This window comes from Coffea eugenioides, chromosome 3 (genome assembly GCF_003713205.1).
Source record: "Coffea eugenioides isolate CCC68of chromosome 3, Ceug_1.0, whole genome shotgun sequence".
NCBI classification, from domain to species: domain Eukaryota; kingdom Viridiplantae; phylum Streptophyta; class Magnoliopsida; order Gentianales; family Rubiaceae; genus Coffea; species Coffea eugenioides.
The window spans coordinates 2,515,220-2,536,088 of record NC_040037.1 but is presented as its reverse complement, the minus strand read 5'-3'; the positions used below and the strand labels follow the sequence as shown (position 1 = coordinate 2,536,088).

Sequence of the window (20,869 nt, the reverse complement as noted above, 5' to 3'; positions counted from 1 at the left end):
AAGACTCGGCTCGATTAGGCCAAAATTCGATTTGACTCGGCTCGTTTGCAGCCGTGAGCATCCACAAAGAAATGAAAAAAGACGGAAGCAAGGCAATAGTTGAGGCAAATTTTTTATTTAATTTATATTGTAATTCAATATCATAACATGTAATAACAAAATATTATGGTGAATACATAATAAGAAACTAGAAAATTAAACACACAATTGAGCAAAGTGTTATTAACCTTTTTTTATTTCCAACTTTTTACTTATTTTTCAACCACAATATAGATGGAAAATTGAAAATTAAACACACAACTAAGCAATTTTAATCCAACGTTTAGTTAAACGTACAAAAGAGATACGATAGATAGACTTTATTAAATTCTTATTCTTATTAAACTATTAAAATCTTATTCCATCTTAGTTACGTAATTGTACTTTTTTTTTCCATCCTTCTTCACATCCCTTCTACTCTCAATTGCTAGATACAGAATTTGAACTTGAATAGAGAAAGATCCAAGGAATCATCCCCCAACAAATACGTCTAAATAATTTTCTTTTGCTTTAAACTTTCAACAAATTTTCTTGTGCAGTGTGGTTGGTAACTTGTTTTGGTGACCAAAAAATGGTTACTCTGACTTAAGAGTACAAAATCACCTAAGCCCATGATACGCTACTTCTATTTGACCAGAGCTTTAACTTTAATAATTTAAAGACTTGTATAACTCCACAAGACTACTTTTTTTTTTTTTTTCGACACAGGGGTGTTCGGCTCAATCCTTACGGGGTCCGACTAATCCCCTGCGGTCCGGGCTCGGTGCCCCAGCGGAGCGGAGACTCGAACTTGTGACCTCAAGGTTCACTGGTGACTGGTGAGAGGCGCTGCCGTTGGACCATTCACGCGGGGCTTTACAAGACTACAAGAGAGGAAATTCAATCAAAGAGGGCCACTCGATTTGATTTTTCCCAAATGTTACGTGGGGGCCATTTGGTTGGTATGCGTTCATGAACCTCTCCTCTTCTTTTTTTTTTTTTCTTGTTTTGGTGGGGTAGACACGGAACCTCTCCTCTGATATTCATGGTGGTCGTCTTTTTGTGGAGGGTTTGAGATGGTGGACAGGTCCGTTCCATAGAAAAAAGGAAAAAAGAAGGAAAAAAAAAAAGAAGAGGAGTTGGTGGGGACCGGTGGTTCTGAGTTTTGATTTGGCTCTTGCAGTTTCGTGTCATGCGTTCCCAAGCGCTAGCGTTAGATTTAAGTTTTAACGGTGAGATTTTATCATTTTAGAGAGAAGAATTAATCGTGGGGACAAATGACAAAGCAGCATGATTAAGGCCAAAGCAGCATGATTAAGGCCTTTGTGTTGTTTTTTGTTCATCTAATCTTTGTGGCCTTTTTTATTCTTTTGTGCTCCACAGCTTAATCTGTGGGCTCCGAGCCCCTCTCCAGTAAGTGGTTTACTTTACTCTTGGCGGGTTTGTAGGTTTAATTAATTAATTATGCACACTTTTTCTTTCTTTTTTTATTTCAGAAATGATAGATGATTTTATTAATAAAAGTTTATGGTATTTGAGCAACGGCTTAAAGTTTCTTAAACGACGTGTACCTCGATATTTAAGAAGCAGCAAAAGTTTTCTTCTCATCTCTGAAAATGTCTAATGCATATAGACTAAAACTATTACAATGATCAATATAATTATTATCGGGTTTTCTTACACACAATGAGTACAATTGAAACAAATTAGCTAAATTCTTGATGTCCTTCACAAGCTTGAATTATGCACACTTGTTCACATGACAACAAAAGTAAAATTTGTATATACTATTATAGTTGAATGAATGATATATAGATTAAATTTGGATTTCAAATTATGAATATCTCACATTAGGAATTTTTCGGTTGTGTTTGTATTGCATTTTCCGTGATTTTTCATAGAAAAATTATTGTAGCGATTTGATGTATGTGAGGGAAAAAGGTAATAGGGAAATGTAATCACAGAAAATAACGTAATTTTTCGACGGAAACCGGCAATCCAAACAAGGCCTGTTAGGGTTTTTTTTTTTGCTATAAGTGTTTCTCTCATTATAAGTACCAAAATTCATTTTGTCTGTACACGCGCATTAATCTATGCGCCTGTTCAAATGATGTGTTCCATGAGACATGTATGCTATGAAAAATACGATAGAAATAACCATGTTCCTTGACTTGGATTTTTCTCCAAAATTTTCTACGGGTGCAAAGACATCCGTTTTTATCAGGATTTCCTACTGTATTTACATGACACCCTCATTACATAATATGCTGTGATATGAGACGTAGTACCTTAATTAAACAGTTTGAGTAGAATATTAAATGCTAGTGTTAATCTTCTTTTTTATTTTTTCCTGACAAAAGCAGCTAAGACGATTATAAATCAGACACTGAGTTTGTTTGGACAAAGAGAATTTGAAAAAAAAAAATTTGGCCTCACAAATCCCAATCACCTTTTTATCTTTCAATCACCTTTTTATCTCACATACATCACATCACAAAAAGTGCTACAGTAAATATCTCAAATAAATCATCCAAATAAACTCTTATCTAAACAAACTTACTATTATTATTATTATTATAGATTCTCTCGCCTAGAAAGGATCAAAGTAGCCGTCCACTTTAAATTTACCATTATCTTTATGACACGTCATAATAAAATTATTCAATATGAAAAGGATAGGCATTGTACGACCTGGTCGATCCCCCGAAGAAACTTCTGCCCTCCCTCGACCAATTCAACTCATGGCAAAATATGGGCCTGTTTGGAACTTGAGTTTTTTGGGAGTTTGTCTAAAATTTTACTGTAGTACACTGTAGAAGTTTTTGAAAAAATTGTAGAAATTTTTGTAAAGTGAAAAATTTTTTTGTAGAAGTTTTGTTAAGGTGAAAAACTTTCTTTCCTTTTTTTTTCTTTCTCTTTCTTTTTCTTTTTCTTTCTTTCCTTTTTCTTTTCTTTTTTCTCTTCTTCTTCTTCTTCCTTCTCCCTCCCCCTTCCCTCCCCCGTTACCTCTGCCTTCCCAGTCCCAGCAGCCATGGCCCTTCCATTTTTTTTCTTTTCTTTCTTTTTCTCTCTCTTTTTCTTTTTCTTTCTTTCTTTCCTTTTTCTTTTCTCTCCTCTCCTCTTCTTCTTCTTCTTCTTCCTTCCTTCCCCCTCCCTCTTCCCTCGCGGTACCAGACGACCAGCAGCCCCTCTCCCCAATTTTTTTTTTCATTTTTTCTTCCCCTCTTCTCCTTCTCTGCTCCCCTATCCCCCTCTACTCCCCTTCACCATCCCCCTCTCCCTCCCGAAGCAGAGAACCAGCAGCCATGGCAGAATACAATTTTTTTTTTTGCTTTTTCTCTCCCCCTCTCCTCCATCTCCCCCTCCCCCTCTCCTCCCCTCCCCTTCCCCCCTCCCCTTTTGCCCAATTCGATCGTTCGACCAGATCGCATAGCATGCGACCAGAGAGGAAGCGGAAGCCTTTTGCCCAATTCGGTCTTTCCTGGTAGCGTGCGACCAGAGAGGAAGCGGGAGGGTGGCCAGGGAGGGGAGGGGAGGGAAAGAGAGGGGGAGGGGGAGAGGGAAAGGGAGAGGGAGAAGGAAAAAAAAGGGGTAGGCCGGCGCCGGAAACAGCGGTGGAGGTGGTGGTGGCCGGCGGCGGAGGTGTGGTGAATAGGGGTGGGGGAGAAAGAAGAAGAAAATAGAAAGTTTTTTGTGTATTAGATATTTTAAAGTGTGTAGGTTAAAAAATTTGATAAGTTTTTTTGGGTTCCTGTAGCTAAAGTTGTTAAAAAACTAGTAGCTAAAAAACTTGGCCAAAAAACTTGGTTCCAAACAGGCCCATAATTGGTCACATCCGTATCAGTCTACGATTCTTACTTCTAAATCATGCTCCTTCAATGGAGACATTATTGATTGATTGATTGTAAATTACTTGCATAATTTTACGCGTCATTAATGTATTTTTTAATTATTTTTTATTTCACATATATTATATTAAAAATGTTACAGTTTTTTTTTTAAAAAAAATTTATCCAACATAATTATTATTGTTAGATTTTTATAGAATGAATAATATATTATAGTATTCTTGTCTTCGGAGTTTGGTGGATTTTAAGAAGCTACGGGTTTGTTTGGATTGAGCATTATTTATCCAGTTTTATTTACTTATATCATCATTACAATTTTCAATACACCTTTTTATCTTCTCAATTACCTTTTTATCTCACATACATCACATCACAAAAAATACTACAATAAAAATATTCCAAATAATTTCAAATAACTTACAATCCAAACAAACCCTAGACGTTCCTTCTTTTCTACGACAGATATACAAAATTGGTCGCAGTTAGGCCTACTACATGACGTTTACCTACACCTTACATGTATCTCGCACCATTCAACTACCGGTGTTTTGGCAATACATAAACCAGGATAGAACTGATGTTGGTTGTACCATTGATAGCCTTTTTTTTTTCTTTTTTCTTTTTTTGGGCGCTTTGTATGCAGGTCTTGAATTCAGAATTTTTTATTTACAATTTCTCTAATCCTACTATTCATCTCAATCCCAGAAAAATTGATGGTTAAGTTTTGGCTAGTCATAAACATTCTATTTTGAAGCTATTAGACATTTAGCCTGGTGGTCACCATCAGTTTTGGTGGGATGAGAGGTCAAGGATTCAACACTTGACTTCCACCAATTATCACTTTATGTGATAGACTTAATTAACTTTTTTCGATGAAATCTCTACTCATGTCGATGAAATTGTCACTTTATGTATGTAACAAACTTATTACATGCTAGACTTCAATAACACGGTAAAACAAACTTCAAGAAGGGGAAAAATAAATGAACATGGAGAAAAATCATTTTCCTTTTTTCTTTGCACAAAAATTCATATTCCATTTCTTTTTTATCTTTAAAACAAGTGATCTTTGTTGCATACATTGGTAGAGCCAGTTCCTTGGGACAACTTGCCCTCAATTTCGTAAAGTCACAAAGAATAACAATGATGGATTACCATGGAAATACATGAGAAAAAATAACTGTCATGGTTTCCACATTATTTATTTTAATTAAGCAATTAATATGTAATTATAGTTGTGAGTATCTCAAACTTTGGGCCTCGCTAAGTTGAGAATCATCTTTGGAGAGAAAAGGCTACAAAAGATAATTGAGAGGAACAAAGAGAGGAAACTTTTCCAAAGGAGTGGGTCGGGGAATCTCTTTACAATCGGAGCTTGAGTGAAATTACTTTCTTTATAAAAGTGGATTGATTGAAGGAACCCTTAATAATGTTCCTTCTCTCCTATCTCTTTCCAATAAGCCTTTCTATATTAGGAGACATTCTCAGAATATATATTGGAAAAAGAATTAAGGAATTTTTTACCAAAAAATTTTTATTTTTCGTAAGCACATTTTCTAATCATATTTTTAAATTACATATATCAAATCGCTACCGTACATTTTCTATCAAAATTTCAGAAAATTACAATCCAAACACGAGTCTTCTACTCTCAAGAAGAAGTTAGATGGCAATTTTTTTTTTTCGATTTCATTTTTTGGGTATTCTGGCGGAGAATATGTCAAATCACCCCCTCTCCTTGCTGATTCGAATGCATGGTTATTTTTGGATCTGATCAAGCAGAAGATTTTTTGCAACTGAAAATACTTGGATATTACACGTATTGTTTTCTATCCTTCTCCAAGCTTGATATTTTGTTCATAAGTTGATACCCCACTGACCAAATTGTTTTGGTTATGCTAAACCGTGGAGCAACGGCATTGAATTATAGCCTTATTGGGCGACAGACGGAAAGATAAAGAGGTGACGTTTTGGCCACAAAGATGTGTTGGTGCATGGGCCATGCATTGCGATTTTTTATCTGCAACCAACTAACTTTAATTACGTTTACTCTTTAGTATCACAATATTTGACACCTTTTTTTTTCTATAAGAAAAAAAAAATATGAAAGAATAAAATGTTTTTTTTTTTTTTGTTTTGGGTGATCAGCTGGGACTAATAGTCATTTACTTTGCTAGCGAAACCAGAGATTGAGAGATGGGGAGGCAAAACTACGAAAGATATACACTTGAGAGGATACTTATAGATCCAATGTGTTGGGGACTTGATTGGGACTATATATATATATATTTTTTCTTTTGATAAAACAAGAAACTTTATTAATGAAATTGCTGAACATCGTTCAGTACGATTTATTTGACAAAGTTAGAAGAAAAATTTCACAGAATTTCTAAGAGATTGACAGTTTTTACACGATGAGTTAAATAATGCACCATCTTAATAACAAACGTTTCTTGAGAACATGCTGATTGGGAGTAGTTTATGTTTGGTCATTGCCAGCCCAAGACTTGGAAATTTCCTCAAAGCACTGTATTATTATGTTGACCATTCATTCAAGGTTGCCAACTCATCATATGATTAAGATAGTAGACACATCATTATCGTATGTTTGGTGTCCACATTTTTCAACCTTATTCGTAAGATATCAATAAATTGGAGTAAGCCACTTTGGACTGATCGGAATCCCACTTGATAATAATAATAATCAACGTAAAAATGGCAATCGACTCTGTAACGTAGCAATTGTTGCACAGTCAAGTGGTCAAATCAAAACACGGTTTGAATTTGAAGCTGGGTCAGGGTCAACGTTTATGAGTCAATAATGTCTTTGGACACCCTGCTTCATCCCACATTTATTTTTTTAAAAAAAGAAAAGAAAAATGTTTTTAAACACCCTGACGTGTAAAACGTAAGGGCAGTGAAGAATTCATTATTGATAGCGTGAACGCCTCCTCTATCATACAACCGGAAAAAAAAATGTAAAGTGTAATACAGAAGGAAAATGATATACATAATCCCAAAATTGACTTCGGATATGAAGGAAGGTGAACATAATAAATTCTTGAAAAGATAAAAAGGTATTTAGAGTTCAAATTTTAAATTCATCTAACACCTACACTTAAATCTTACAAACTAGAAATATATCTATAGTTTAAAACGCAGTTCTGTGCCTTAAATTTTAATAACTTATTGGAATTTCAAAACTCAGGATGAAGAATGTAAACGAGTCTAATCAAACCGGACATCCTAGTATTTAAGTTTATTTCATTAATTTAATGAAGTTTTATTCAATTTTGACTTATTTATTTGCTGATCAATCGACTATAAATGAGTTTGATGATCGAATTTAAATGTTATATGTTTAAGATTGATTTGACTAGTTGACGAATCAAAGTTCGGATGATCCCTTATCGAACCGAGTTCGATTTTAAGTTTCGAGTCTGTTAGTTCATCTTCCGGTCCCATTCGAGTTGTTGCATGTCTCCACTCAACAAAGATGATTAAATTCAATGTTGTCCAATTATGGTTTACCTGGTCATTGGAAGGGAAATTATCGTGTCGATCTTCTATTGGATTCTTCCCTCCAAGCTTCATAATCAGACCTACGCACAAATGATGCCGATGGTGCTGGTGTTTTCAATATTATAAACGCACTTGATCCAAATTGTTGGATCACCTCTCCGATCAATGTACATTTAACAGGCAAAATGGTTGGCTTGGACGAGACGAGAGCTTTTAAGTCAATGCCGTATAAGGAGAACTCCTCTTCTTTCCCCCTGATTAAGATTAAGCAACAATAGGAACCATAAATCACTCGGCTAATTGATTAGAATATAGGTGTAAAAAAGAAAAGTCAGACACTTGCGGATCTGACAGGGTCCATCTCAGCCCGGCACCTGACAGAATTTTTTTTTTTAAACATGTCAGGTGCCGGGCTGTCTCAGCCCGGCACCTGACACATTGTTTTTTTGAAAAAAGATGTCAATTGAATTGAGTGAACATTCACTCAATTGAGTGAATTGCAATTCACATCGAATTGAGTGAATTGCAATTCACTTTATTTGTTAATTAATTGAGTGAATTAATTTTAAGAGATTCGATTAAATGCATTTAATTAAGGTGATGAATTAGGTTTAATTTGTTATTTATTAAATATTCATTTATTTGTTATAAATGATTTAATTATTTAATTATAATGAATTATTTGTTGTTATTTAATTACACTTTATTTGTTGCTATTTGTTATACTACTTGTTATTATTCGTTGTTATTTAATTACCCTTTATTTGTTGTTATTTGTTATATTATTTGTTATTATTTCTTATAATAATAGAATTGCACCTGACAGGAAATTTTTTTTTAAAAATCTATTAGGTGTCGAATTGTGTCAGCCCGGTACTTGATCGAATTTTTCTGAAAAATAAAAAAAATTAATAAGTCTACCAAACAAAATGTGCCGAGTAACAAAAAATTCTTAGTGAAACTTTCCCACTAGAATTCAAATCACTTGACTTGAAATACAATTCTCTAGTATTCATATTCTTTTAATTTTGAATTTTCCTATTTCATTTATAGCTTCTCATTTTATTCTCAAGAAAATAGCGTAAGGCTGAAAATGTGATATGATTAGTAATTATCAATCGCAATTTGTGACACGTTGCATCATGCAAAAGATCAAAACCCTAAACCCTAAACACTAAACACTAAACCCTAAACCCTAAACTCTAAACCCTAAACACTAAACACTAAATCCTAAACCTAAAAACCCTAATCCCTAAAACCCTAAACCCTAAAGATCAAAACCCTAAACCCTAAACCCTGAACATTTTAGATTTTGTATGCATTCTCGTGTTGGTACTTATATTGAAATTTTGCATTTTACCAATTGAACATAATGCATACTAATAGAACATCTATTTAAGTTCTGAATTTTTTTCGTAGTTTGTATTGTGAGGATAATTTCATAAATCTCCCATACAAAAAAAAAATCAAAAAACCAAAACAAGAAAAAAAGTTTAATAAAAAGCTGAGTCGACCTGAAGTACTAAATACTTTGAAATTTAAGTTAATTAATTTACATTTCAAAGTTGAAACGTAAGAAAATGAAGAACATAGATTTGTGCAAAATCACTAATTACTCCTATAGGATGTTAAACTACGAAAATGTTTTTCAAACAAAATATACCATTCATTTTGTAATAAGATGTAGTTCTCAAATTGTTGAGAAATAATTTGTTAGAATTTTTATGTAATTTTTAATGTTCACTATAATTTTATAAAACTAAATTTATTGTGCAATATATAAAAAAAGGACCAAAAAAAGAGGAAAAAATGCATAGCGTGACAACGGTGAAATGGCTAAATATAAAAATAACGATAAGCATTCAAATAATAAAAGGCTAAATTCCCATATTATAATATTTGATATTTAGCAAACATGTAATGAAGATTGTATATTTTGTCTACCCAGAAGATTCCGATCTAAACCCAGAAGATTATATATTTTGTCTACCAAATCATCATAACCTACCATCTCTGTAAGGAACAACACTTGTTTCGGTATAGAAGGATCATATGAAATTGACCCTCCTTCGTTTATAATTTTTCCACCCCAATATACTTGAATCACCAAGCAATTATCACTTGACATGTTATACCTATTAGAGACGAGTGTTGATAGCATTTTAGAACCTCATTAATATGCTTATTTGAATAATTAATTGAATCAAATATATATAATTTATAACAAATAAATAAATAATTGCGATTCTATAATTATAAGAAATAATAACAAATAATATAACAAATAAAGGGTAATTAAATAACAACGAATAATAACAAATAGTATAACAAATAACAACAAATAAAGTGTAATTAAATAACAACAAATAATGCATTATAATTAAATAATTAAATCATTTATAACAAATAAATGAATATTTAATAAATAACAAATTAAACCTAATTCATCACCTTAATTAAATGCATTTAATCGAATCTCTTAAAATTAATTTACTCAATTAATTAAACTAATTAATTCACTAAATCAATTAAAGTGAATTGCATTTATCAACTAGCTTAACAAATAAAGTGAATTGCAATTCACTCAATTCGATGTGAATTGCAATTCACTCAATTCAATTGAGTGAATGTTCACTCAATTCAATTGAGTGAATGTCAGGTGCCGGGCTGTGTCAGCCCGGCACTTGACATCTTTTTTCAAAAAAACAATGTGTCAGGTGCCGGGCTGATACAGCCCGGCACCTGACATGTTTAAAAAAAAAAAAATTCTGTCAGGTGCCGGGCTGTCTCAGCCCGGCACCCATAGTTTTATACATGAACTCTGTCAGATCCGCAAGTGTCTGACTTTTCTTTTTTACACCTATATTCTAATCAATTAGCCAAATCACAAGGCATTTATTGCCTGAGTCATTGGTCTCCCTTCCCTTCCCTTCCCTTCCACCAACTACTTATCAACTTCCTGTATTTGATTTGAGCGTCGGAATTAAATTAAATCAACCACAAGAAAAATTGTTTGGATTGTGATTGTCGTTTTTCATGAACATATTTTTCAATCATTTTATTACTTTATATATATATCAAATCGCTATAGTATATTTCTTTTTACAAAAACTCTTGAGATTAGCAATCCAAACGGAAGATAACCAAATTTTAGCAGCATTATAGGAGTAATCATGAAATCTAAAACCTTTTTCAAAGTCGATTCAAGGTTATTATTATCCCTCTTCAGTGACAAGATTAGTGAAGCTGTATACCAACTTTACAAATAACTGTCTGAAAATCTTCGTGACTTTGCAAATAATGGTTAGGATTTCAAATATTCTCAGTCTCTAACTGTGCACTTACAAACCATAATACCTGTAAAGTGTTTAACTTGATCCAAATTTTAAACATGGACTAAAAGTATTAATTGGGAATTCTTCAATATCAATAGTTTGGTGTTATAGTAAAAAAAAAAAATGGTTTAAATTGTTCTATATCTTTTCCTGCTAGCTGCACTGCTGCAGGTTCCACTTCCAAGTTCCATCCCCTCTCTCACCCACCCGAAAAATATTCCAAATCAAATATGACTTTTGGCCGTTTGTTTAAAAAAAAGAAAAAGAAAAATCACTTTTGGTAGGAAGCAAGAATAACCACAAGTACACAGGAAAACGTTAACCATTCATATATGTATGAGCCGAAACTCCTTATCCCATGAAAGTCTTCTCTTGTCCTCTGCAGGCAAAATGGGAGCCCCTCCCTCCGCAAACATTAAGAAGAAAAAAAAAAACAATTTCAAAGAAGGAAAGAGAAAAAAAAATAAAGAAAGAGAAAAAGAGGGGGGAAAAAGAAAAACAAGAAAACAAAAACAAAAAAGATGTTGTCGAAAGAATCGGGAGGACCGAACAACAACTTCGACCTTCCCGAGGAAGTGCTAGAAGTACTGCCGCCGGATCCATTTGAACAGCTGGATGTTGCACGCAAAATCACCTCCATTGCCCTTTCGACACGTGTCTCTTCCCTCGAATCAGAGGCGTCTGTTCTCCGTCACAAGCTCACCGAGAAGGACGCCATCATCGCCGACCTTCAGTCCCAGCTTCAGTCCCTCGATGCCGCCCTTTCCGACGCTTCCGACAAACTCACCCTCGCTGACCGAGAAAAGGTCCGATTCTTATAACCAACCGACCCACTTGAACCGTTTTACTTCTCCAGTTACTACTTATAAGTTAGAGCTAAAGTTTTCTTCCTCTTCTTCTTCTTCATGATTTTAATTAATTGAATAGGAGAAACTGCTGAAGGAGAATGAGACGCTAACGAACACTGTGAAAAAGCTTAACCGCGATGTTGCTAAGGCAAGTGGCAGTACATAATGGTAAATTTTAGATTTTTTTCCCCCCTTTGGGGTAAGCTTATTGCGTTTGTGGGGATTGATTACTTTTACTTGATTTTAGTTTATGTAGTTCTTTTCTGCATCTAAAGTTTGTCATTTTAATTTTAATTTGGTCATATGGAATGTAAACTAATATTATTTTTAGGACTGAATTTACAGCTGCTCTTGACTTATAATTTTGATTTTGTTCCCTTTATTATGCTCACATTATTACAATTCTATTACTAATACGTGACCTTAATGAAAAAGACTTAAAAACAATGGTCCAAAGCTTTTTCTTTTTGGTTTTTTGGGTTGAGATAATTCTTAACTTCAAAAAGACGGTGTTAAAATGACTTCAGAATTCTGATGAATTTTGTTTGAAAGAAAAATGGCTATGGTTAGCAATGTGATTAATTACAAGAGGTTAGGAGTTTGTGGGTCGAAACCGAGGTAATTTTGTTATTTACGAACTTAATGGAAGAGAAGATTTTCATATGACTGCTTGGAGAGTCGGTAGATCCATTGAGCTAACAAATCACGCCATTTTTTTTTTTTGGGTTGCAAATGATTACCCAAATTTTATCATTATTTAAAAGAGAAATATAGTTCAAAATAAAAAAGGTAAAAGATCCTAGGAGCAAGAATTCCCACTTCATATCAAATTAAAATTGGCCTTGATTCTAATCTAGAAGTTGTCAATTAATTGCAGTTGGAAGCCTTCAGAAAGACACTCGTGCGATCGCTCCAAGATGATGAAGACCATTCTGTAAGTTAAAATACTTTACAATGATCTGAGGGGTCAAAAACTTCTTAGCTTTTTGTGTTTTGCTTTCATGTGAATATTTACAAGTCTTTAACATAAATCTCCTATCACTCAGTGCTGAAAATTAGGAAATTTTTCTGAGTTTTAGTTGCTTCGAGCATGAATGTCGCTACTGGCCTGAGTTTGAAGAGAATCTTCTAATGTCGTTTTCTTCTGTATCGATATGTCAGGCAGCTGCAGCTGGTCTTCCTGTTGCTGGCGTGCAAGCAAGAAGCCAAGCAGGTACTTTTTACTAGCCATTTGATGGATCTCACGTGGTCCAATTTCTAACAGAAAAATGCTCATTCTGCTGAAAGTAGTTAATGCAAGTGTTTCAAACCTAGTACAGAGGAGCAACAAATTTTTTGAAGCCATTTTTCTATAGTACTCAATCTGGACTGAATAATATGCAATCTCATAAGCTATTTTTATTGAGATTGTTGGTGTATCATGCTGACCGTTCTCTCTAGTTAAAGTAACACATTCTATGTCTTCTTTTCTCATTTCCGATTTCCTTCATTTCCTCTTTCTTTCAGATGATTTCTGAGCAGAACTTTTGGATGAATTCAACTCTCTAACAAAAGCTCCTTTTAAGCTTTCAGGAGATGATGCTTCCTTGCCACCTACAAGAACTTCTTCAATGCAAAGTCAATTTTCTGACATTGGAAACTCATGTCCGGAGGATAATGATACTGAAGGTGTGTGTGTTAGCTAAAATTCTATGTTAAAACAAATCAGCCATCTTCAGAGTCCTTTCAGATATGAAATTCAGATCTCTAATATGGGCCTACAGGGGCAGAACCGGCATGATCATTGCACAAGTCTTAAAGCGTACGAAGAGTTAAAGATAATATGGGGGCCAATTTGGAATTTGAAAGTAGTTAACTTCATTGTGGTCAAATATAACATGTGACCATATATGTCAAAGTTTTTCACTGTGTCTCCAAGAAACTCTTCCCTGGGAAAGACCAATGTAGCTAACTATTATTATTTAAATCATACAGCCTCAAGGCCCCGCATATCACCTGGATTGCTGTTAGCATCCCAAACTAACACCCCTCGGCTTACTCCTCCTGGTTCCCCTCCGAGTCTATCCGCATCTGTTTCTCCAACACGGACTCCGAAACCTTTGTCTCCAAGGAGACATTCGATTTCATTTTCAACCACAAGGGGCGTGTTTGATGACCGGTCTTCTGCATTTCCTATGCCTGCAAGCCAGCATAGCTCAATGTCTGGCTTGGATACAGGATCACAATCTGGTTAGTTCCTTTCTTATCTATCTCTCAAGAAGAAATTTTGAATGGTAAGAAATAGCCACATCTATTGACGAGTGATGTGTTTGAAATCCAGAATTTGAAATGCTTCCTTCACTCGAAACAGAATCCTGTGCTTCTTTTTATCTAAAAAAGGTGACAAGAGCTAAAATTGTGTGTTTGATTTAACAACTTCCTTCCCATCTTAAACTAAGTCCCGGGTATAAGAAACTTAAAGGTGCTGGTTATATGTAAATTTTTTCAACCTTAAGAATCTGTCAGTTTGATATGGGCAAAAAGTGCGAGGACACCATGAAACAAAAATAATATCTGTTCAGTCAGACCATCTTGAAATGATCTGTGGATTTCAGTTTAAAGATTGAAGTATAATTTGTTCACTAAGTAAGTGTGCATAATTGCATTGCCATTCACTTTTGTCATCCCTCTCCCTCAAACCCAAGAGGTTGTACTGCTGTTCCTCTAGCCCTTTTTTTTGGGGTGCTATCTCTGCCATTTATGTTGCTTCTATTGCTTGGCTTGATTCAGGTCGTACTCGGGTTGATGGAAAAGAATTCTTTCGCCGAGTAAGGTAAGAATATGCTTTTCTGTATTAGTTTCTTCTGAAGTGGTATTTTTGCCAAAGCTGGAGAACTGGCAGCTCTCATCTGTCTATTTCATGTCGTATCAGATGCCTTAATGTTCACCCCTTTTCATCGTCGTTGCATCTAAAAGGATTACTGAAAATCTGATTTTTTGTGCTTTATTAGGAGCCGTTTGTCATACGAACAGTTTGGGGCATTTCTGGCAAATGTTAAGGAACTGAATTCCCACAAGCAAACGAAGGAGGTATCTTGCTTCAGCCCTTCTAGAAGCTAATATACCCATCCCTTTTTTTTTTGGTGTCATCTCATTCTGATACCTTGTAATCTTGGGCATCCTAGGAAACATTGCAGAAGGCTGATGAGATTTTTGGCCCAGAAAACAAAGATCTTTATGCTATCTTTGAGGGGTTAATTACTCGTAATGTCCATTGAAAAGAAAGAAGCTGAATGTATCTAAGGCCACGAAGCATTTGCTTGTTCCACACACAGCTTCTCATGTAGACCTTGTTGCAGACTGCAGAGTACGAGTCAACTTTTTGTGCGATTCTGTACAACATTATGCACAGAATGGGCAACAGGTGCATAATTGCACCTCTGATGTTGATAATTACAATGTACTATATTGTTTTTTTCTTTGTTAAGGAAAGCAAACAGCTTCCAGCAATGTAGTTTTATTGGGGAACGTATACAAGTTCTCTTGTAGGACGAGGGATGCTTCTCTTATATATACAGATTCATGCAATGAAAATCCCGTATATGCTTTATGCATTGTGTAACTGTACCCCATGGATTATAAATGCTGATTGTTGACACAGAGTCAGAAGAAAAAAAAGGAAAGCCACAAAATTACAGATAGACCGGAATAATTACAAAAAAATAAAAAAAACAAAGATTTTTGCAGTAAAAGTACTCGTTACCCGGACATACAATAAAATGGATATTGATAACATTTGGAAAATTGTTCTAGTTTTCATGACATATTATAATAAAATGGATATTGATAAAATTTGAAAAATTGCTCAAGTTTGCATTATTGTCTCCATTCCGTCGGGTGAAGATTTTGGATTGGGTTTTGCTCCATAGCATGCACACAAACTTAGGAGCTATAAAAAGGCAGTTTGTGTCGTTTACGTACCATCATCGTACGGTGTTGTTGTTAGCTGGGGGAGCAACTAATAATATTATCCTTATATTACAGGCCAATCTTGAATACAGGAAATATCCTACGGAATCTCTCTTCGTGCTTTAAACACGTAAAAGTTTTTGTTATCAGTATATTTCAACTCCTTTCCTTTTTTTTTTTTTGCGTTTTTTAAACGTGTGTAAACCGAGTTTTAAATTAGACAAAACTATGGATTATATATAGAGCCGACTTTTCAGCATTCTTGATTGGGATGTCTCAAGAAAATCTTGTCTCAAGATATTAACGTACGTCCGCTATTTTCCTCCTCTTTCTCTCTCACAGCTTGCAGACTCACATTTGCATTTCCAACGTTTGGTTCCTGGAGCCGCAGGTTCTGCTGTCTCTCTGGAACCATGGGAAGTTCACCGGAGCATTCAACATCTTCATGGTAATTCAACATTACTATTTTTCAGCGTCGACTCTTCATGCTTTTGATTCTGGGATGTGTTTTTTCTTCGATGTTGGGGGTACATTGTATTTGTAGCTGCAAATCATACGTGTTATACCTTTTCTTGGTTTTTCTTATCGGTATATATATATATATATATTTTGGGGTCTATTATATCTGCATGACATATTTATGATCAGGCATTGCATCAGTTTCCGGTTTGATGCCTTCCATATTGGGTTTAATTACGTGTGTATAACATAGTAGTAGGTTAATATTTTCCAAGGATAGATGTTCGTGGGATTCTGTTAATAAATGATTCATGTTGATACATAATTGCATGCGAAACATTTGTTGATATGTGGCTGTCAAATGGATTGCTAGCTCCTTTTATGAGTCGCATCAATGTGTGTCTATCTGTTGTGCAAGTGTTTACCATCGTTTACCCGTCTATGGGGGTTTGACGGATGTGGATGTTTTGCTGAATATTTGTGGCGTTTATTTCATTTCCCCTGAGCAGGGGCTGTGAAAAGCAACAGATATCTGAAATAAAAAATCCGAGCTGTTGCAGATTTTGTAGGCATTGATTCTATAAGCTAATTCCCAAACCAGTTTAATGTCAGAGCATAAGTGCCATGAAGATGTAAATTTTATCAGATCAAATAACGGCCCCAACATTTTCTGTCATTCTTTTATCTCACATTGTGTTTGCTGGACAGTTGAGGAAGATATCTCTCTTTATTTTCTCAGCTATTGATTAATTTGACGGCCTTCCCCTATTCTTATTTGTCCCTTCATAGTTTTTGACTGTTATGGCAGTGTACAAATCCTGCAACGTTTTGCCCTTTCATTCCATAGTTTCTGTTAGTGTTTGTATTCGCACTCGATCAGTAGTCAGAATCAGTTCAACTTTGATATTCGTCGTCCGCTAACTATGAGATGTCTCTTACTGTAATTGCCAGCGAGAGTGCATGCGACGTCTCAGAAGGAAATTCACAAGGGGATCTCTTTCAGATTGGTCAGAAATATCTGTTTTCTCTTTCCTCGATTTCTCTATCAGCAGAAGGTTAGTCTCCAGCTTCAAATATATATCCTCTTCACCTACCCAATTCTCCAGTTTCTTCAAACTCATGTTGACTGCAAAATCCACAATTTTGTTCTCTATTTTGTTCTTAGTAACTTCTGCAATTATGCTTCCACATCCACAACAAGAGAAGCCTTCTGTTTTAGTATTACTGACATTCACCTTCATACTCTAGAGTTGGAAGGTTTGACTATTGAGGAGGCAAAAGGAGATGAGATTACCAACAGGAAAGCTCCAACGGGTGAGCTAGAATCTGAAACACCAGTTTCAGAGGTCAGTACTTCAGATTCTCAGGGTGAAATCGAGGGGAAATCTGATTCTCAATGGCGAGGTTTTCTTCGTAAACTGAAGAAAGGACCAGTGGGTTTCAATCCATTCCATCCTTCGATGCCATCTTTCCCTTCTCTACCTTCCATCAAGAAGATCTCAAGGAAAAAAAGTAGGAACATAACGCAAAGTTTACCTTCGCTACCTCCCAATTTAGATTCTCAGTTGTGTCATTGCTTTGAAGCTTCTTGGAAGAATTTCACTCTCCCAGAGCTCCAAACAGCAACTGACAACTTCAGCCATGGTATACAGCTTTCTAAATTCCTACTTTTCATGCTTTCTGGAGAAATGTGATCAATTGCATGATAGGATTGAATTGCATGTTAATAAACAATGTGTTTGTCTGTGGTATACAATGAATTCATCATATGCTTCAATAGCACTTCTATGCAACTCACATTTCTTTTTGTTTTCTGGCATGCCTAATCAAAGATAATTTGATTGGGGAGGGAGGTTATTCTGAAGTTTACAAGGGTCACCTGCAAGATGGAAAACTTGTAGCAATTAAAAGGCTGACGAGAGGAAGCCCTGAGGAGATGACAGCAGACTATTTATCTGAGCTAGGTATCTTAGTACATGTCAACCATCCGAACATTGCTAGTGTAATTGGATATGGGGTTGAAGGGGGAATGCACCTTATCCTTCCTTTGTCTCCTCATGGAAGCCTGGCCTCCCTCCTTAATGGTTTGTTCTTGTCTTTGTTGCCAATGTTATTTTTCTTTCACTATGCAGAACAATCTAGTTTTAATGGTTCTTTTGGACTTCTGGTTCAGGTGAGAAGGAGAAACTAACCTGGGGCTCTAGATATAATATTGCTGTAGGAATAGCCTCTGGCCTTGCATATCTACACGAAGGATGTCAAAGGAGAATAATTCATAGAGATATTAAGGCTGCTAACGTTCTGCTTACAGAAGATTTTGAGCCTCAGGTAACTTCAGGAAAAGAAAAAACCAAGAAAGATTAATAGATATTGCTGTCCTTTATCCTCTACAACTAATTTTACTTGGTTATTTACTTCTACTTCTTCTTGAAGTGATTGTTCTGGATACTAAAATTTTAGTTTGATGCAGATTTCGGATTTTGGGCTTGCAAAGTGGCTTCCGGATCAGTGGAGTCACCTGAATGTATCACAGTTTGAAGGCACTTTCGGGTCTGTCAGATATGATACTACTTGTCGTAATTCTGATTATAAATCTGATCTTTGTTACTATGCTCTTAACGTTAATCCTGCAATGACAGCTACCTTCCTCCTGAGTTTTTCTTGCACGGCACGGTGGACGAGAAAACTGATGTCTACGCATTTGGAGTGCTAATGTTGGAACTCCTATCTGGACGTCCAGCACTGGATAAGTCAAATAACAGTGTCGTGATGTGGGTATGTAGAAATTTATGATATTTGTTTAAATAAGTACACATCTAGTTATATGCACTTTTAGCAAAAAAAAAGCCATGCTTGTTTGTCGGACTGGTGAAAAACTGATAGAAAATGCGACTTATTTTGTTGCAGGCTAAACCTTTTCTTATAAGCAAAAACGTTGAGGGGCTACTGGATCCATCACTTGGTGGTGTTTATGACGCAGAACAGCTGAATCGCATAGTTATGGTTGCTTCTTTGTGCATACAACAATCTTCAACAGAACGGCCTCAGATGAGCCAGGCACGTCCTTCTCCCTAAAATACCACTGAAATTTATGCAGGCTTTGTTTTGAAAGACCTAATTTAGGCCGCACCGCACATTGATAAGAATGCTATAATAATGACTATCATGCTTTTGGGTGGAAGGAACTTAAAATATTTTAGGTGGACTCTTTCTGCACTTCTATCCCTAGATTATCCCGAGAAAATAAGAAACTGTTATAGTTCCAGTCAAAAAGCAATCAGCTGCAAAATTGTATACTTTGGTTGAACTCAAGAAGTAAATTTTTCTACTGAAGTCGAGAGCAGAATGAGACTGAATCTTTTGCCCATTTTCTTGGGCATTAAAAGATGTTTTGACTCAAAACTATCTTGAAAAAGCAGCTTCTTCAAACATTTCTTCTGTATTTTCGACACTCCCACCGGAAGACAGGATAGAGCTTTGATGTGCAGACTTTATCAACACTCTTTGCTAACTCATTATCGGTAGATTATCATCCATTTGGTCTGTTTGTTATCCTGCACGTCTCTAAATCAGTAGAAATTCATGTATTCAGGTGGTGAGGATGTTAAAAGGCGACGAAGGCTTCTTGCAAAGCAAGAAAAAGTTCCAAAAAAGGCCTGCCCTCAGGAGGACATATCCTTTGGAGCTGTACACCATCGACGAATCAATGCCATGTGTGAATGATGCAGGCCAACAAAATGAGGTTGCAGTGGAGCAGTAAAGATTTGTTCAATCAAGCAGTGGCACTGCGAGGGCATTCTTGAAACAGAAGGTTGAATAGCATTGTCATTGCATGATTTAAGATCATGCATCATCATCTTCTTCTTCTTATGCCATGAGAAAATCCAGCATAGACTAGACTTTTTCCAGGAGGGTCTGTCTTGAAAATGCTTTGTACATACTATATAACCAACACGAGGCCGGCTGACATGTAGAAGGAAAAGCGATGAGATTCTTAGAGCTGTAGTATTTACACTTTTTATGCTCAATCCTGTAGAAAAGGATTACCAGCTTTTACATCAACCATATTTTAGGGAAAATGATTGTAATAGTAGAATACAGAAAACTAATTCTCCATGAATTTTGATACACTTTTGAAGTTTTGAATTGTTGGCGTCATGTAACAAAAGTACCAAGTATGATGCATGATGATGATAAAACTAAGTCCACCAACTAATGCGTGGGTGTAGGCTACCATGGGCGTCTAATCAACACATCTACCCTGCTCTGCCTGTAAATTGTTGTAGTTAGTGGGGGTGGGATTTTTGGGTTTGGATACTCAGAGCTCATTAATGGCGTTATTCATACTTCATTTGGTAAAAGTTGGCATTCTATTGAAGGAATGCATGCAAGCTGTCAATTTGATATGTTTGCATTCCTAATGTTGAATGAGAAAAAAATTTTAAAAAAATAGTCTCACATCAAGGGTGGCACCAAAAGTAGAGCTGTTAATCGAATCGAGTAGCTCGCGAGCCGAGCTCGACCCGGTTCGATAAGGGTTCGACTCGGTTCGTTTACCGAAAAAAATGAGTCAAACTCGAGTTGTATATATACTCGTATATTAAACGAGTCGAGCTATACTTGACTCGCTAACAGCTCGACAGGCTCGAATAGTAGGGGCATTATCGTAATTTCATTGTGTATCTGATAGTTTTACCTTCTTTCCTTTTCTCGATAAGGGCTCAACTCGACTCGATTTTGAACTCGAGTTCGAGTTTTCAACCGAGTTTGACGAGTCGATCTCGAACAGCTTTTGAAACTCGAATTACTAATCGAGCGAGCTCGATTGGAGGTTCGAGTCGAGCTCGATTATCATGTGCTCGAGTTCGACTCGGCTCGATTAGCAGCTTGG

The 20,869-nt window shown here is 35.7% G+C and overlaps 2 protein-coding genes across 3 annotated transcripts; both read left to right on the top strand.

Moving 5' to 3' along the window:
• The first annotated feature begins 11,205 nt into the window (after positions 1–11,205).
• Positions 11,206–15,172, top strand: LOC113765571 (uncharacterized protein At4g15545-like). 2 transcript variants are annotated; one of them, XM_027309797.1, is made up of 9 exons: positions 11,206–11,529; positions 11,651–11,719; positions 12,449–12,505; positions 12,733–12,784; positions 13,144–13,239; positions 13,546–13,800; positions 14,341–14,383; positions 14,562–14,640; positions 14,736–15,172. In XM_027309797.1, exons 1-9 carry the CDS (start codon positions 11,245–11,247, stop codon positions 14,826–14,828), a joined length of 1,029 nt encoding a protein of 342 aa, XP_027165598.1. In that variant the 5' UTR covers positions 11,206–11,244; the 3' UTR covers positions 14,829–15,172. The 2 variants fall into 2 exon arrangements, with proteins under 2 accessions (XP_027165598.1, XP_027165599.1); XM_027309798.1 differs by lacking the exon at positions 14,341–14,383 and having other exon boundaries at positions 14,736–14,827.
• Positions 15,173–17,360: 2,188 nt separating this feature from the next.
• LOC113766906 (receptor-like cytosolic serine/threonine-protein kinase RBK2) lies at positions 17,361–20,081 on the top strand (the record flags this gene model as incomplete). The annotated part of the gene is made up of 7 exons (XM_027311067.1): positions 17,361–17,622; positions 17,811–18,062; positions 18,152–18,306; positions 18,449–18,528; positions 18,618–18,753; positions 18,886–19,035; positions 19,571–20,081. Coding segments are annotated over 7 exons (1,203 nt in total), but the record flags the coding sequence as incomplete, so codon positions are not given.
• Positions 20,082–20,869: the final 788 nt, after the last annotated feature.

Coding starts and splice junctions, on each gene's coding strand:
- LOC113765571 (XM_027309797.1), top strand. CDS start 11,245: ATGTTGTCGAAAGAATCGGGAGGACCGAACAACAACTTCGACCTTCCC. Junction 11,720..12,448: donor TTAACCGCGATGTTGCTAAG/GCAAGTGGCAGT, acceptor AATTAATTGCAG/TTGGAAGCCTTCAGAAAGAC. Junction 12,506..12,732: donor AAGATGATGAAGACCATTCT/GTAAGTTAAAAT, acceptor TCGATATGTCAG/GCAGCTGCAGCTGGTCTTCC.